The sequence below is a fragment of the Cyclopterus lumpus genome, chromosome 13 (genome assembly GCF_009769545.1).
Source record: "Cyclopterus lumpus isolate fCycLum1 chromosome 13, fCycLum1.pri, whole genome shotgun sequence".
NCBI classification, from domain to species: Eukaryota; Metazoa; Chordata; class Actinopteri; order Perciformes; family Cyclopteridae; genus Cyclopterus; species Cyclopterus lumpus.
This window is the reverse complement of record NC_046978.1, coordinates 1,456,166-1,474,711: the sequence shown is the minus strand read 5'-3', so window position 1 is coordinate 1,474,711 and position 18,546 is coordinate 1,456,166. Positions and strand designations below refer to the sequence as shown.

The 18,546-nt window shown below is 39.4% G+C and overlaps 1 protein-coding gene across 1 annotated transcript in view; it reads left to right on the top strand.

Annotated features, from left to right (window-relative positions):
- Nucleotides 1-14,722, top strand: part of pdgfd (platelet derived growth factor d) — a 45,541-nt gene extending 30,819 nt beyond the window's left edge. Inside the window, exons 4-7 of the mRNA XM_034548755.1 lie at nt 3,471-3,530; nt 5,635-5,848; nt 12,168-12,385; nt 14,372-14,722. Coding sequence (XP_034404646.1) covers nt 3,471-3,530; nt 5,635-5,848; nt 12,168-12,385; nt 14,372-14,506 — 627 coding nt within the window. The 3' untranslated portion in view covers nt 14,507-14,722. The remainder of the gene's footprint in view (nt 1-3,470; nt 3,531-5,634; nt 5,849-12,167; nt 12,386-14,371) is intronic.
- The last annotated feature ends 3,824 nt before the right edge of the window (nt 14,723-18,546 follow it).

Sequence of the window (18,546 nt, the reverse complement as noted above, 5' to 3'; positions counted from 1 at the left end):
GGAGTAGACTGAGGTTGACTCGATAAAAGGAAAAACCATGAGGGGCAGCAAATCAGATGACATTATATAGGGAAAAGAGATTGAATAAAGACCAACACTTAATTTTACCACTATTTCAAATCGGTGTTGCTCTCATTCATCTAATACTCGAACAGACTCACCGTCACGTGTGTCCCAATGATCACCAGAGAAAAATATGTTTTTTCATGCGTGTGAACTGGGACACGCAGGGAAAATGACATTATGACCTTTCGCTGGCTGCTTGTTAATTAGAGGAGCGTTGTGCCCCTTCAGTGAGGGTGTTCTCCGACGGCAGCGGCGTCAGAAGGAGCCTCGAAGACGTTGAAGACAAATGATGTCCTCGCTTGTAGTCCATGTGAGGGTTATTCAGGCTTGTGTTCTGCACAAGTGTTACAGTAGGTAGCTGACTGGCAAATGGAGAAAAATACAGTACATCATGTGGCTGAGTGTATTAAAATGCATGTGTATTTGAGATGTGACACTTGAAATTAATTGTGTAAATGGGATCTAATAAGGTCGCCTAAATGTCAGATCAGGTCTCATTTTCCTTCGGTCCATTTTGGATCCTCTCTTTAAAAAAAAAAAAGAAAAGGTTTGGTTAGGTTTCCAGAGATTGGGAGCTATTTTACATTTATGTTTGATATAGGAATATAACAGCTCCCCATCTCCAAAGAAATAAAAGACACGCTGTTAACACGCTGTAATCATTATTCATGTCACTGTTTTCCCCCTAAAATCATTATTCTTTGATCCTTTTCAAATCTTGTTTTCATCATCTGCGTTTCTCCGTCTGCAGTGCAGACTTACATGAAGTAATAAGTGATTTTGATTGCACAGACAGAACATTTTAGGAGCTATTTCATTTAGTTTTTGGAAAGGTTAAAAGAATCACTCTAACAGTGCACACATCAGGATATTAATAGTGAACAGAAGCACAGCGGACTTCAGAACTTGATCGATTTTTCTTTGTGTTTATTTTTTATATTGATTTTGCTGTCTGATATCATACATCTTTGGATTTTGGATTTGGATTCCTGAGAAAAGCTGCTAAACCAGGTGGAGCGGGAAAAGACTATTGATCAGGAAATATGATCCAAGTCAGTAACACATGTGCTTCCCATACAGACTGATATTACACTGAATATGACCACAGCTTCATGTGTCTCTAAGATAATGCTTAATAATAAACAGCACCAATCAAACATCATGTTAAATCATAATTTGCTAAATTATCTTTCATTATTAGTGTGTTTTGATGTTGGTATCAAGTCTATTTTAGATGCTCCTGATGGCAATAACTTCTTTGAGTAGCAATCTCTTAAGTCCTCCTGAGTACCCAGCTGTGCGTTTGCAGACAGCAAGCACCTCTGTAGCTGCTGCTCGAACTACCGAGAAGACATACATTTCTACTAATTTAATGACCCTGAAATATATAAACATAAATGTACTGCAGATTAAGACCAAGAGCATCACATTGAACCACTTGAAGAGCATTTTCCTGGCATCAACTTAGCTCAGAAATTAGCTCAGACTCAGACCAAGATGAGACGGCATAAATGTGGCCGGTGTGATGTATCTGCTAACTTGAATGTCCTCTGGCTTTAAGCGAGATAACCGGTCAAGCGGAGTACAAGTCGATAGGGAAAAGCTCTTGCCTTCATCCGCATCCACCACACACTTAATCCTCAGACACTCGAGTGTCCAAATGTACAAAATGGAGGTTCAAAAGGGTAGCTCCCTGGTGTCCCCTCCACTAGACTGCCACTGTCAATAAGAATGTGTTCCCACACCACCAGTGAATATGGTGATATTGCCTGAAATACTACTTTTTGCCTCTATAACAAATATTGCTTCATAAATTGTTCTCAAAAAAAGATTCACCAACAACTTACTGTCGAAAAGCAGGACACAAAGGTAGTGCCAGCCAGTCAATATGAGACACTGCTCTTGATTTAATTGTTATAGTTCAGTGTGAACATCAGACACATCGGAACTAAAATATTTTTTTGTCCAGAATTGGTAAACCAAACTACAGTTGGAAAAGCGACCTCAGTGTATCGGTGTAAAACATCCAAAATCTTTCTACTGAGTTTCAACAAGTAGGTGCATTTGCAGTTGGCAAGCAACAATACAACGTTTAAAAGAAAGCATGAGATAAGATTGTAAGAGGGTAGACTCTAATTTGGTGCTGTAGTAGTCAGGTGACCACAGCCTGTAAACTCAGAGGCTATCAGTCCTTCCTCTACTTCCTTGTCTCCTAAACTTTGTTCTAACCCTATAAAGTGGCCCAGATGTGCTTGATGAGGCACTCAACCTTAAAAGGAAATGAGTCGAGGATTCTGTAAACATGCATTTACTCGCATGCACACACACACACACACACACACACCCTTCTGACCTCAATCCTAGCTGGTTTGTATGAGTACATTTATATAAAGGCCACATGCAAGAGAATGTTCAACAGAAACGCTTACATACTGACCAGCTTTGATCTCAACTTATTACATTAGCAGACACACACTTACACACACACTTAGACACATTCAGAGCCAAAGTGAGGACACAGTGTCTTTAAAGTGTGGTTGAGACAAATGTATTGTTCCATATTGACTGGAGATGGTATTTAAGACTCTTCAAGGAGAGGGATTTGATTACCAGTGAGATCTTATGTGTGCGTGTGTGTGTGTGTGTGTGTGTGTGTGTGTGTGTGTGTGTGTGTTAAATGGCTCTTACTGATAGTACTCTGTAGTTTAACGTTATTGAAGAAATTGTACTTGCTTGATTCTTGTTGTTCTGAGTTTGGACTCATGGTTTAATGCACTGTAAGTCGCTTTGGATAAAAGCGTCAGCTAAATGACATGTAATGTAAATGTAATGTGTGTGTGTGAGAGAGAGAGAGAAAGAAAGAAAAGGAAAAAGACAAAGAAGGTATGCATGAGTGCCAAATATGTCAGTGTGATGAGTTTTAATCATCTTAACGTGCTTTGACCAGAATCTTAATACTTCCACAGAAAAGCATGCTGTGACCAGCTTCTATGGAAATTCAGATTTCCCTGACACGCTGACAGTCCAACAGTTCGACAGGGAGACACATGAATATCGCATTTTACCGCAGTTGCCTCACCTCAACCATCACTTACAGTGACTGTGAGCAGGTGTAGAAATATATATACAATATATGGCTGTCATGTTTGAGAAATTGAAAAACTCCCATGATTTGTTCGGTCTTACCTAAATCACATGTTCAGTTGCTTTGGGAACTATTTGCATCAGTTATATTTTACCTCAAGGCCTCAATCAGTCATAGTCCATCTGATTTTACCACTAAGTGAAAAGAATGAATAACACCAGACATAATTTGTATTCATTTGATAATCATCTTTCCTTTTCTGTTCTTTGGTATGGTTCTCGCCCACAATTGATCAACTGATGATTGGTAATGTCTGCAGTATGACTCTCCTCTGCCTGCATCCAACACCAACTGGGAGGCTGTCACTATGCCCATGTCGGTAAGTCATGCACACACATACAGACTATATGAATTGTTAAAAAAATAAATAAGCAGGCACGCTTGACAACACTTTATAGATGTGGCAGAAACAGAGCTCACACATTCACCAATAAATGGTATACATAAATGTGTATATTTAATAGTTTGGCACAACATAAAAAGAAATTTTGTTATTCAATTGTAAAAAACAACAACATCAGTTCCCTTGTTCCAGATTAATATGTTGATAACTTCATGACAATACTGTTTATAGCACAGAAAATATGGTATTTCCACACATACAACCACAACCTACCTGCCCTTCCAACCTTGTCATCCCACACATGTCTTCTTAAACACAACAGGGAACAATGGCTAGACTATTAAATACATACATATGGCCCTGTTGCATACACACGCACACCACACACAGAATAAATGTATCCATGTATGTACTGTAATATGCATGTTGCCTGAGATGTGAAATGACATGATTCCATAGACTAATGTTTTTATTACGTACATCAGTGTAATTTGTGTGCGTCGGTGTGGACGAGCAGTGGGGTTCAGTGACATATGTGACCAGAATCATTTGTGTGCGTTAGGCTGCATGGCAGTTTTTATGCATGGATTGATAAGGGTTACATTTGTGTGGGTGTATGTTTTTTTTCCTATGTATGGATATGTCACTGCCAGTGCAGATGGGATGTACCGTGCATGTGCCGCTCTTTATATTCAAATTGCCATTTTACATTAAGTTCATGTTTACAACTGTTTCACGTTACTGAGAAAATACAGAGTGTAATTCATTCATTATAATCCTGATCATTGTTTAGATCTCAGCCTCTCATTTCCTCTTCAATTCTTAGTGAAAGTAAATACAAATTCCATCAGATGACAATAAATTGTTATTATAAAAGTAATCTAATGGAGCTTTTGTATTAAATGAGCCACGTTTTTTAGAGCATGCTTTGATACTAAAATGATCATTCATAAGTCACACTGAAGTCCTTGTATTGAAGCTCTTACAATGAATATTCACATATCTTAAGGTTTACTTCTATTAGCTTTAATGAATCCAAGTCCCCTGACATGTTGTCCTCATCAACCCGTGTGCCTTATGATCTGTATGTATGGCAGGCAATGTCACAGGTGTAATATTCAGAAGCGTTTGATTGCAATTGCCTCCTAGCTAGATAAATAGCCTGCAGCAAGGAGCAGAAGTTCACTAGGAATCATCTTGTGCAATATGCCTTTACTTTTGTAAATGTCCATTGTGGTGAAAAAGTAACATATAAAAGGAAACTCACATTCAGAAGCAAATGCATCATATAAGCTTAATTAAGTTTTAAAACATAAGAAATTCCCTGTTTAACATTCTTGTTTGTCTTTATTGTCTCTTAACAATGTGCCGCTGTTTCTAAACTGCATCTCAGACCACATGTTGACGTCTACAAACAAGGTGAAGGACTGTGTTGTATTAGTATTCAAAAGTATTGCAAAATGAATGGCACCAATAATATATATATAAATAGGAAATGGTTACCCATTCAGGATGACTTGATAGCAGGTTAAGAAAACACATTTAGATTAAAGTAAAGCACATTTTTTCAAGCATGCAAAGCATGTCGAAGTTTGGTTTGGATCTCCTTAATGACCACGAGTGTTGGAGGAGTTGAATGACCAAAAGTGACTGTGGCCGGTTATCTGTTGGTCCTTCCACATCTTCCAATGAATCCTCGGATACCTTTCCAGTGCTTGCAAAGAAATCCAATGTTTTCTTAGTCGCAGAAGAAGGGTTATGTTTTCCCAATTTCATTAAAAATAAATTAAATTCTGCATCGCCACCTGATTGCCTACCACACAATGCAAAACATCACAGTGACTTTTCCCCTGGCTCTCCAGCAACCATTTCAAAGGGCATATATTGCACAAGATAATAATTGGTGAAGGAAATAATAGACTAATTCACACGTATCCTAGAAGGTTTTGGCACATGGCTACACACGGTTTTCCTAAAGTGCTGGACATAATACTGTTTTAATGTACGATGGCCAAAATTAGAATAGGCTCAAATGAGTAATAGAAATCCTAACGTTGTCTTTATCATCTGCTCTTTGCAGGACAGGGCAGGAGGGCGGATGCCAGCGGCAGTCACAGAGGTTCCTTTCTCATTGGAGGATTTGGACCGGACCATAGCTGCCTTTGACACTGTAGAACAGCTTTTCAGATCCCTGAGCCCAGACACCTGGAAACAGGACCTGGACAGTATCTATACTCAAACACACATACATTATAGATCCAGGGCCTATCATCTGGCAAGCAGACATAATAAAGGTAAGATGGACTTAAAAAACCCTCTGTTTTATAAGCCATACATGAAACTGTCCCACAAACATATGTACATCATCTTAAACAAATTCAGTTTAGCAGACAACTAAACCCAAAACGTACATGTCTCCACGTCCTTTTAGTAAGCTGCCAATAATGAAGAGAAGAGACAGTAATTGTTATTCATTGGATGGTATCAAACTATTAAAAAAAAAATAACAGAGTGAAGCGCCAGTTTTGCAGCATTTAAATAGTCACAATTGTACAAAGTAGTCCCACAATTTGGTGTAGCAAGAAATGCATATAAACGACAAAAACTAAAAACTAGGCTCCTGAATGGGTAAATGGAAAAATGGTCAGTGTCAAAAATCTGTGTAGAGCTGCAAAGTACTTGAAGCCCCTTGAGAATGAGTTTGTTGAATGAATAATATAGAAAATAATGCTAAATGGGGCTTTAAAGAATTCTAGTGGAGATCCCTATATTTCCTGAAATACATACGTATATTTTATATCAGGCTTAATTAAAAAATCTTTGTTTTTAATATTTCACTTGGCGTAGGATCATATGGATCAAACAGATATCTTATAGCTTTTGTACTGTGTTGTCTTGCTGTATGGATAGAAAGGTATAAAGGGACATTTAACAGAAATATGAACTATTAACATGTATAAAAATGTGAGATTGGCAAAAGATCTGAGATTTATGTTGAAGTATACAAGCAACTTGTATAATGAGACCAGCGGACTGGAGGTGACATGTTAAGTCACAGTTGTAAAGCTGATACAGGAAGATGAGAACGGTGATGTTGTCATCTCATTTTAATGTGCTGCAGATGGTGAGCCTCAACACTCTGCTGCGTTCACACTATTTCGCTGCAGACTGCTGCAGTCGTTGCTAGCTGGTGTAATAGAGGGGAGGGGAGAGCATGCCGCCTTTTGCTGACCAAGAAAGACCCCCACAGCAGGTGGCCCATTCTTACATATTACGCCATACATAAAACTCAATGGTACAGCATTACAGTGGACAGTCTATGGCTCTGTAATTTAACGAAATTGTTAGTGAGGGCTGTAATGACTGCAATGGTGAACATGTGTGAATGAAGGGTTTCCTATGCAGTGGTTGAGTGTATCTCGTACGCCACTTAATTTACTATGGCTGAAGGGTTAAATAACGGTAGAAGAAACATCTGTGTGTTTTACTTTCCTGAGCTGAAAAGGAAAAGAAATAGGCTTAGAAAAGCTTTCTTTTAATATAACAGATCATCATATTATCATGCCACAACATACTGTAGCCTTACTAAGCTGTTGCATCATCAAATGAGCATTTGGCCCTCGAGTGGCTCTAAAAGTGAGTCAGTGACAGATTTAATGTGACACAAGACCAGCGTTCAAGGCAATTATTTACCGTTAAGTCAGCACCAACGACCTGGGGTCACTGAGGCAATAGATTGTGTCCTTAAAATGCACAGAGATAGTGTATGTATTGGCATGAATATGTGTAAACACACACACACACACACACGTCAGGCGATCATGGGAGCCTGTTTGTGTCTACAGATCCGAGTGCTCTCGACCCGTCTCTCTCACCTGTGCCTCGGTATCTCTCTCCTGCACCCCCCCCTGTCTTTCTACCCAGGGCTCTCCTGTTCCCTAGTAAACAGTTGTGCTTGACAGCAAATCCATGTCTATTTATCAGTGCATGTGTGTGTTGGGCTGGCCTTAGAAGGCTCCATACATGGGGAGTGTGTGTGTGTGTTACAGCCCTACAGGAAGGTGCATAGGTGCTGCAGGTCTTTGATACCCTGTACATGCGTATCTCTCTCTAATTGGAAATGTAACCAGTGCAGCGGAGCAGAAAACTGCCACAGTCAGCAGCATAGCTTTGTTTTCATTAAGACACATACTTAGAAGCTCACACCCACCTTTGATCCCAAGAAGGACAGCAAGTCAAAATGGAATATTAATTGGGAAACTTTTAAGACCAAGTAACTAACACACATAGTAAAAAATAATGTTCACAAAAACATTATAATAGATTTTTAGGGCAGAATATATTCGATCATTGTCACAAACACGCACAGAAACAACACACAATGTCGGTGGCTCTTGTGAGTGACAGTCTCCCCGCTTCTCTGAGATTACAGTCGTTCCCTTTAAAGAGACACAAGCTCGACCCTGCGAGCACATACAGTGCACACGCCTACACACTCCCACGTGACCTTTGCCTCCATCTTCACTCGTACGGTATAACTGAAACATTAGCAGGTAACTCACTGTGCTTTTGTACCATCGCCTTGTGTAACAAGGATTTCAAATGTCAGACACCTGTCACGACACTTGATGTCCTTGCAAGTCTGTCATTAACTGTGTAGCCATCACTTGTTGAAAATCTGCTCTTCAGTACAATCCCAAAAGAAGATATGATTGGTTGTCTGTCACCTGTACCTTTCACAACAAAAGTAAATGTGTAGCAGAATGTGTTTGGTCCTAGATGATGAGATTCATTTTTCCACGTCACATCATAAGTTAGGTAAGGCAGTTATTATTGTGGTCAAATGACATATGATATTTCATCAGTTTCAAATCAAGTTCTACAGCAGAGTTTCATTTTTTTTCCAAATATAGTAGCAAATGATCACTATCTTTATGCAAATGTGCACATTGGTGTCAACCCAATTGTTATGTCTCCACTTATCCAAAATACACACCAATAAATGACCCTGATTTTGTTTGAACGTGACACAGATGCACTGTTTGAATCAGTTGTCCACATTTAACCTGGTAATGCTCACACAAAGCCAGACATAATCCAACTTTCATTGAGCCGTCTGCATAGCGGATGTGCACACAGCAACTGGCTCTTAAACAGAATGCTGGGATTTCAACATGCAGACACTAACACAACACCTCTCACACATAAGCATGGACATACAGTACCATTTACTTTCTATATGGCTATTGTATCTAACCTTGTTTTGTTTTTTTGCCATGCAAGTGAAAAGGCCCAACATAAAACACGTGCTGCAAACATGATTGTTGTTTGTTGGGCTTCCCACATGTTTTGTGTCCACAATTGCTTATATATTATCAATCCCTTGACCCCAGCATGTTGGTGTATCTCACTCATTCACACCAAGCACATTTCTTATTGTTATACTAATAAGAAGGACATGCTATTTCGAGGCAGTTTCTCTCTAACGGACCTCTGTTGTTGCAGCAACGCTCAAACACAAGCCAATGCAAGCCAATCTCACCAAGTAATACTGTAGCTGTAGTTCACCGTAAATCATCCATCATGTAAAGTTATTTATTCTTGCATTGGGTCATAAAAGCCCATTGCACTTTATGAAGTGAAATAATCTAGTAATGGTCTAAGAACCTTTTATTAATCTTCCCTGCAAATATATTTGAATAGTGCATTTGTTTCAAGCCTCTATTTGGATCCATGTGCTTTAACAATAATTAAAGAAAACAACCCCACTCTGGACTGACTGCAGAAATGTCCCTCGTATCCAAAACCATGATTCTTTTTTCTTTCAGTTCGATAATTATGGAAGGTCTCCACACCGCTTGCTCTGTCCTCTTCTCCTTTGGGAGCAAAGGGTGTACAGGACTTGGGTACAGTCAGCGTACGAGTCACACACTAATTCTGACAGCGGCGCCACGGTTACAGAACAAAAGCAACTGGCGATGCTGCCACTTTGACCTTAGTTGTGTGGGGACCCAGAGCAGGCGGATGAGACTTTTTGTTGGACAGTCACATTCCACGAGCAAGCTTCTTGTCATGTTGCTTCTGCTGAGAAGTTGTTCAGTCACCGTCCCTGAAAGAGGTTTCTTCAGGTAGTGAAGCGTCAGACTGTGTCCATGTTGAACTTGGGAGTTTTTTGCCTCCCATGGAGCTCAGGGCAGTCACTTCTGAACCTTCGGGGCAACATTAACCCACTGAACCCTGAGAAGTTTTGGGGCGTTATGCTCCTGTCATATTGTATTCACTGTGGCCTTGTTTTTTCACTGCAATACACAAGTCCTGCACCTCTAGGAAATCAGCATCAAAGTAGAGAGAATTTATTTTACAAAATTTAGAAAACAATGGAATCTATATATATATATATATTTTTATTTTTATTTTTTTTACAAATGTATTTATTGATGGAAATTGGTGGTATACAGGAAGTAGATTGGGAGGCATTAATGGTACAATCTCCATGTTTTTGGTTTTTTTTTTCCAAACAAATAACATCATCCAACAGTACTTTGAACTAGTATGATGAATGTACAGAGAAAAATAGATAAAACACACAAAATAATACTAATAATTTATATATTTAACATTTTTCCAAGTGCCCACAAGTGTTACCAATATCAAATATTAATTTGTTACATCCTCTCCTTTCGCTTATTTTTGTCATGTAACTGTTGGTCTTAGCCCACTCAATTATGGCTTCCGAGTTGCACAAAGAAGCACAGAATTGAATGTGTTTTAAAGGATTTGGTTCATGCAAAGGGTGTCTTTGCGGCTACATTTTAAATGAGTGGTAGAATAAAGTTTTTTTTGATTGAATATCACAATTTTAAGCCTCTTTCATTTATTGTCCTGGTACAACAGGGTTGTGTAAGAAATGCAGTTTGTAGTCCCATTTTGCTACAAAAGAAAATTATATGGAAGGATTTTAATTTGTTTTCATCTTTTGTTAAGTGTAAAGTTAAAGTAAAGCAAAACCATTGCTACATTGGCCTTGTGTAATCACCAGGCTTGGTATGGACAGTGTGGGGATGATTATCCTGCTGATGACCTCAGTGGAGAACGCAGTCCATCGGCAGCTGATTGTTGCTCTTCTTTCTTTCCAATTCTCTGTCTCAACTCTTTAATTATTTTATTTTCTGTCTTGTCTGTCCTTCAAACCACTCTGGATTGCCTGCAGAATTTGACCAGACTTAAGTAATAATATGTTATACTTTGAACAGCGTTATCTAAATGGGGTACTGTATTTTGTTATTTTGTTCAGTAAAAATGGGTCTTATTAGCAAGTCGTAAAATACATTTTTAAATTTCCACAAAGCAGGTGCTTTGCACAGTGTAAGGTTCATCAAGATTATTCCTGTTGCTGAGAAGATTCCCAGCGTGAAAACACAGTTTCTAGGTAATTAGTCAACAGTTTAAAATGTCAGTTCCAGCTAAATTTGCATGTAGACAAGGCAATTTTATTTCTATGGGTACTTACTGCTGCTCCACTAATATGCCAAATGATTCAAGTCCTCTGATGATGACTGTATTTTCACAGCTGGAATGCAGAATGTTGTTCTACTTTTCTGCTTTACAAAGAAAGTAAGAGTGAAATTTCCGCATTTTTGGTATTTGTATTATCTAAAAATTACAGAAACTAATTAATTTAAGTTAGCACGTTTGTATTGTGATAATTGGATGAGATTGCTGAATACATTTTTTCCAACAGGTAATTATTAATTGTATCAGAATATCTCACTCAACCCTACCAACCCTGAATAAGAGAAATAAAAGTGTTCCACCATAAAAGACACATCCTTGGTCTCCTTCAATCACATTCAAACACATGTTTGAGATGCTCCCCTCCTGAAGTACATTACACATAAATAAATGTATATCAGAATAAATGCTCCCCTGCTACAGTTTTGCCTCTGGTGCTCCTTGTGCTGAGCAACAATGTGCACTTCTGTCATTCAATCAGTGGTCTCTAATGCTAATCCTTGTGAAACATACAGAAATACACACACATTTTTGTATCAGGCTTATGGTTATGGAGCTCCTGGTTTTGGCCCTTTAATTCATCCCCCACCCCATCAGCTTGTCCCATAATCCCTTTAGTTCTTTTGAAATTAGTTTTGAACCATTGCAGGAGGCCAATGAACAAAGGTCTTATGTGTGAGGTGAATTTTTCCAAAGTGATGACATGAAGAAAGACTGCAGTCGATGCATTCAATCTACAATCAATTAATAATAGCCCTTGCTTCCTCTTCTGGCCTGTGTTCTCTCTTGTTGCATCTCGGCTTATATATTCTTCCCATCTGTTCCTCTACAGTCAAGTGTTGTTGAATTGTACTCCTATCGACTCCTACCATTCAATCAATATTGAGCATATTTTGTTGTGTGAATTACAGCTCCTTTGCTTCGCCCCGGTTTCATTCTTCTGTCATTGTCACCAACTTGTCCCCCATTTCTATTAATGATGATATGAAGCAATAGACGAGCAATAAGACATCAGAGAAGGCTTTTCTCTATTGGAAAGTCACATCCAACAAAAATGTAACCAAAGAGTTATCTTCTGTCTTTTTCTCACTCACTTTCCAGTTGATCTGAACCGTCTCTATGACGACGTCAAGCGGTACAGCTGTACGCCTCGCAACTACTCTGTGAACCTGCGTGAGGAGCTGAAGGCCACCAACGCCGTCTTCTTCCCTCGATGTCTGCTAGTTAAAAAATGTGGAGGCAACTGTGGCTGCGGAACCGAGAACTGGAACAACGGCTGCACCTGTGAGGCCTCCAAGAAGACACTCAAACTACACGAGGTAGGTCGTATGAAATGAAGACACACATCTATCAAAGCATCACTTCAATAACACATGTATGTATATGACTGAGAAAAGGTTATACGTGATTTTAAAAAGGATGTCTAAACAATAAACACTGTGAGCACAGTAGAAGAGGACCTGCGACTGTGCCGAAGTATAGTTAACAATTAAAAAGGCTCATTCCTATTGACAGTCAGTATGTAAATCATTTGTAGATATTCATTAATGGAGGTTTAGGTTGAACGATGATTATTGTGTTTTTGGTCTGATCTTTTTCCCCCTTGTCCTGCACCATCACAATTAACCTTTTTGTAGATTATTCTGCCATGAAAACAATCTTAGTATATTCAGTTTTATACTTATTTTATTTCGATGGGTTATAAATAAAACAACAAGCGTGAGTGCTTTTAAGAAGGTGAACAAAATGATGTACATGTAATACCTCTGCATGCTGAATGCTTGTGCATGCGTTGGCCTTTCAGTTAACTTGACGGCATTCAATTTAGACTTGGCTTTATTTAAGCATGAGACTGACATCTCACATTTCCAGGACATTTTAGGTGCTTGGCTGAAAGAGGTGTGAGTAAGTGAGTAAGTGAGTGAGTGAGTAAGCAGGAAAAGGATATTGGGCGTGCAGAAGCAGACGCTGCATCAACAATGAAGCAGCAACACAATGCATCATCAGCCTCACAATTTCTCCCAGTTCCTCTCCTCCATTTGTTTCTATGTCTGCCTTCGTCTGTCCCTCTCTAATCTCTCCATATCTGTCTCGGTGCATTGTTAGCATTCCATCGCTCTCTCTCTGGGCTTCCATCATCCTCCCCAATTCTCATTTTAAATGTATCCCTTTGCAATGCACCATCCTTGTTCTTTAAGCCTGTCATTCATTCCTTTCTCTCTCTTCCCTCCATGTCTTTGTTCTTGTATAGCTTCATTATTGAAACATGGTCCATAGGGCTCTCTCTCTCTCTCTCTCTCTCTCTCTCTCTCTCTCTCTCTCTCTCTCTCTCTCTCTCTCTCTCTCTCTCTCTCTCTCTCTCTCTCTCTCTCTCTCCCCGTTTAAAAGTCATACAATAGAAATTGTGACAAAAGTAGGATTTGGGTTGTAATTGTGCTCTGTGTATGTGTAAGCATGAAATAGGCGTGTTTGTGTCTTTATATACAGTCACTGCCTCCATCTCTAACTTAACTTCAAAATAAACACATTATTACTCCCAGTATTGTTTCAGTGCCTGAGAGCCCTGACATAAATCATGGGCAGCCTTGCTTTTGCTGAGTTTTGGAGAACAAATTGACTGCATCAGTTGTACTTCTACTCCATTTTCACATTGAATATCACATGCGAAACAATTGGCAACTGCAACACAGTCAGTTAGAGTGAAACACTGACCGATTCTATACAATACCTTTTATTCCACTTTTTTAGACTCAATGAAAACTGGGCCTTGTAATCTCTTTTTTGACTACACATAAATAATAGTCTAAGTTGTATATGAAACCATAATATGCTAACTTTTTGACATATTGTAGATATCAGTCTATGTGTACACTGTACTGTTGTTTGATACAGTGTGTTATCTACGATATTGTATCCTGTTTAGTTTTTTGCACAGTCAACAGTGAATCAGTTGGCAACAAGCTCCAGTTATCATGAAAACAAATAAGAGTGAATGAATGTTCAGATAATAGAGGAATTCCAGTGTGGTCGGCTTTGATTACGAGATAAACTGTGGACCTGTAATTGTTGTCTCAGGGCCCCAATAGTCTTACAGTACACCATTGTATTCTTAGGAACTTTGCTTTCTATCTAATGTACAGTATTTTTACATCAGCTTCTCATTACTTTCTCCTCATTTCTCAAGTCTGTCAAATTGCATTTATTGAGAGCCATCAACTGCAATGAGTTGATAAAGTATTTTCAACACCGACCAACAATCCAGGCATTTTCTCACCATCTCTCTTCTTTCCTGCTGACTCCTTTAGGTGCTGAAGTACACCCCAGATGTCAGCCTGTATCAGCGCCATCAGAGGCCGCGGGTGCGCTGGGTCATAGATGAGATCTTCCTCACGCACCATGAAAAGTGCGAGTGTGTGTGTCCCTCCCAGCCCCCCCGTTGACACATCCAAACTGGCACATGCATCTGGAATTGTTGGACAATTTCTTCTTTTTATCTATTTTGCAATTGACTCCATATAATTACAGCAACGCAGACACACGCAGAAAAGAAGAAGGCACCGATTGGACTGTAAAAACCCGCTGCTTGCATTATACACATATGACTCACGTTCTTGCAAGTAAACCTTCATCAGGCCAAACTTGTAAACGCATAAATATTTCCAGCCAAACATGGTTTGCTATTTAACACAGTTGTTGCTGTTTCAATCAAAGTGTTCTCCTCCAATAACCAAAATCTGAAGATATTTTGGACAAAAAAACAAATAAAAAATTCCATACCACACTAAAAATCAAAATACAAAATTGCATTAATATTGTATCAAATATGCATACATTTTTATTTCAGGATTTAAATACCAATTCAAAGTGAATTGACTCCAACCCCTGTGTTATTTTATTCCTATCTCATGTGTATGTAGTTGCGTTCCTTTATATTATAAAAAGAGTGTTTGTAGGAACTTAAGGCCCTTATTGTGCCAGGAGCATGCTGAGATGAGTGAGCGCGAGACAGCAGGAAGGAGGAAGAGGGTTTTGACAAAGTGTAAACCAAAATCTCGACGTGAAATTAAGTTAACCACAAACAGATCTGAAATGCACACTAACATAATATAATATAGTCCTGCTTCTGTCTGTCCTTCCATCCCATAAACCTCCCGCTCCTTCTTTTTCTTTGTCACTGACTCCGCCTCTCTCTTTCTAAAGCACACACACACACACACACTTTCTCTCCCTTCATCAGTCCCTCGCTTAACACATCAAAGGAGATGTCAGATTGGGAAGCTGCGTTCTGCCCAGTTTTCTGAGCATGGTTGGCATTCCAACTGCTAACTTGAAGTCTGCTAACACGGATACAAATGTGATCCTCAGACCCTCAACACGGAGAGGAGAGAGAGATTTTAAAAGAACAGGCGGGTGGCAGAAAAGGGACAATTAAGCCGCCTATTTGTAGATTACCAGCACTTCTGGATGAGAGATGAGATAGGAGCCACTTTCAAGATACAACATAAAAGATTGAAGCCACTTTAGCGGTTCCAATCGGCGTGTTCATATATTTGGCTCCCCTGGGTTTTTTTTTTGTCACGCTGCTTTTTTCCTCACGAAGATGCTCAAATGTATCACAATCTGACCCACTGCTTTACACGTCTGCAGGGTGCCACAGTGTAAAAAAGATCTGTGGGAATTAGAGTAATGTTCTAGGTCTCTGCTGAAAATACAACTGATACTTACGCGTGTGTGTGTGTGCGTGTGTGTGTGTGTGCGTGTGTGCGTGTGTGTGTGTGTGTGTGTGCGTGCGTGTGCGTGTGTGTGCGTGTGCGTGTGCGTGTGTGTGTGTGCGTGTGTGTGTGTGTGCGTGTGTGTGTGCGTGTGTGTGTGTGTGTGTGTGTGTGTCTGCCAGTAACAGCTCAGGAAGAGGTCCTTTTGTTTAAGGGGTTGAGGGTTACCAACAGTCTGTGAGAGCTGGCAGCGGATACAAGCATGGGAATGGTCGGCATGTGACTGTGCGTGCAAGCGTGTGTGTGTCTGCGGGTGTTTGTGTGTGTGTGCCTAGGTAGTGAGAGTATCAAAGCAATAGAGCAAAAATTCAAAGTAACTGCTTATCTTTTCCAAATCTTTTTTGACCCAGCTCTGAGAAGTAAAAGAAAAATCTGTCATCTCTCCATCATCCCCTCCCATGTGTCCCGTGATCAGGCCCGCTCACAGACCGGACTTAACTGGGATTTAACACATTGCTTTTGTTCAAAAGAATAAGAAAAGAATAACGATTCCTCAGCGACAGTGAAACACGATTAGCTGTGTGCAGGCAGCGCTTTTATGTCACAGGTGGTGGGATACAAAACACTGTGTGAGGTGTGTGTGGTGTTCACATTGCAAGTAATTTACTCCAGATACACACAACCGCACACAGTTGTCTTTAGCTGTAGCTCATCTTAGAGAGCAGCCTCACTTTGCTTTAAAATATCTTTATTCTGTTCTCTTGTGAAAGTTGCTATTAATTCAAGTGTGATGCATTTTTTAAACGCATAAACTCAAAGCTCATACACTGCTCGGTGATTTGTTCAAATTTCACAGAAGACAGTTGGCAGGTAAATTACCCCGTTATAATTTCAGTAGCTGAGGAGCCAGATAACGAGTCATTTTACAAGATGCTTTGTTGTAAAAAAGTATAGTTTCTCCAGCAAGAGCTTGTACGAAATCTGCTCCAAATTCATGTATTTTAAAGTGTGTGTGTGTGTGTGTGTGTGTGTGTGTGTGTGCTTCCTGTGTCTGCCAGTTTGCTGGCCTTATCAGCACATTCCATTGTTGCGTGCTCCAAAGTGACATTCCTGATTTTGCTCATAACTGGCTTGTTTTCTCTTCCAGTTCTTTACATCAAAGCCACATGTATTTCAAGTTCAGACATTTAAGCCTGGTTGTGTAATTGAGTCGATTTTTGTTTTGGTTTATTTACATTAACTAATAGTGTCAAAACCACATATTGGACACATTTCAGATTTTTATGCAATTTGCTTTGGTCCAGAGTTTCAGCTTCCCTTCTGAGGATTGTGGGGATTGTATTGTCATACTCAGAGAAAAGTTGTTAGTTTAAGCAAAAACCTGCTTTGCTGTATTCAGAAAAATATTCATGATGAAGCTGTATGCTTGACTTAAATAATTTATTGTTTGTTTCTCTATTGTTTGAATAAAATATCAGCTGGTTGGTCATGATACATAAGGTGTCTCTAGCATTACTGCCTCCAGTGTTTTGACTTTTTTCCTCAACAAAAACTGCTTTGATCAGATGTTTTTATATAATATAGGCGATTGCCTGTTTCATCATGTGTAGAGCGTAAAAGGAAATGTGTCAACGTTCGGTGGATACTTCACACTGGAAAGAGAGACAGAAGTAACTGGGTATGAACACAAGTACAGAAGGCAACAATAAGGTTGTTGCATTGCTTTGCTGTCAGATATGTCCTCGTACACAGGTCACCATGGAAACCAGAGATGTGCTTTAAAAAACTAAACGATCAGTGGCATGTTAAGGAGAGGACAAACAAGTGTGCCAGGCAAATGTCTCCCAATTACTCTGATTCTTTGAGTCACCAGCTTTCCAGCCACATCTGAAAAGTTAAATTACCCAACAATTAGGCTAAATTGTCACTTTACTTTTTACTGTTGACAAATCAGAGATGTGTGTAGTGATTCATCTGCTTTATGTTGCACTCACATCATATTAGCCAGATCATGGAGATTAGAAACGTCCCATGTTGACGACGCGCAAGCATCAAGACGACAACTGAACACGGTTGTATGATTGCAGAATGTGTTGTGTGAAACCGTAGTCATGCTATGGGAGGCTCTACTCCGCCAGCATGCTAATAAGCATACAATGTTAAGTGGGTATAATGTTAACTAAGTTCCGGATTTCAGTTTATCATGCTATATGTAGCACTAAATACAAAGCACAGTTGCAGGAAGTTGGTCAAAAAACAAAGTAAAAGGTCAAACTTTGACCTGATGATGGTTCCACATGAAAATTTAAGGGAGCACCAAAGTGTTTATGATCTATCTAACGAGCACCATGGATATCTTGCACATTAATAAAAACATTTCTGTAAATGTGCCAGAGTTAGCCAAGACGCTATTTTTAATTTGTAGTCCCGAGAGGCAGATGTCACAAAACAAACCTAAAAACATAAGATTACATATACAAGGTTTATACAATATTCACGCTTTTCAATGGGTGCACGAACAATTAATAGTGAGTATCCTCATTCAGGAGACTCTTCGACATTGTCAAGTACTAACAAGACATGCAACACACAGGCTCACACATTCAAAACACACAAAGCAAATAAAATAAGGGAGAACAATGATAACATGGACAGAATAAAAACATCCATGTCAGAGGCACAGAACATAAAAGCATGCAGAGTAAATGAAATATATAAATCAGTCAGACACAGCTAAACAACAACAAAAGACATACAGTACATGCAGA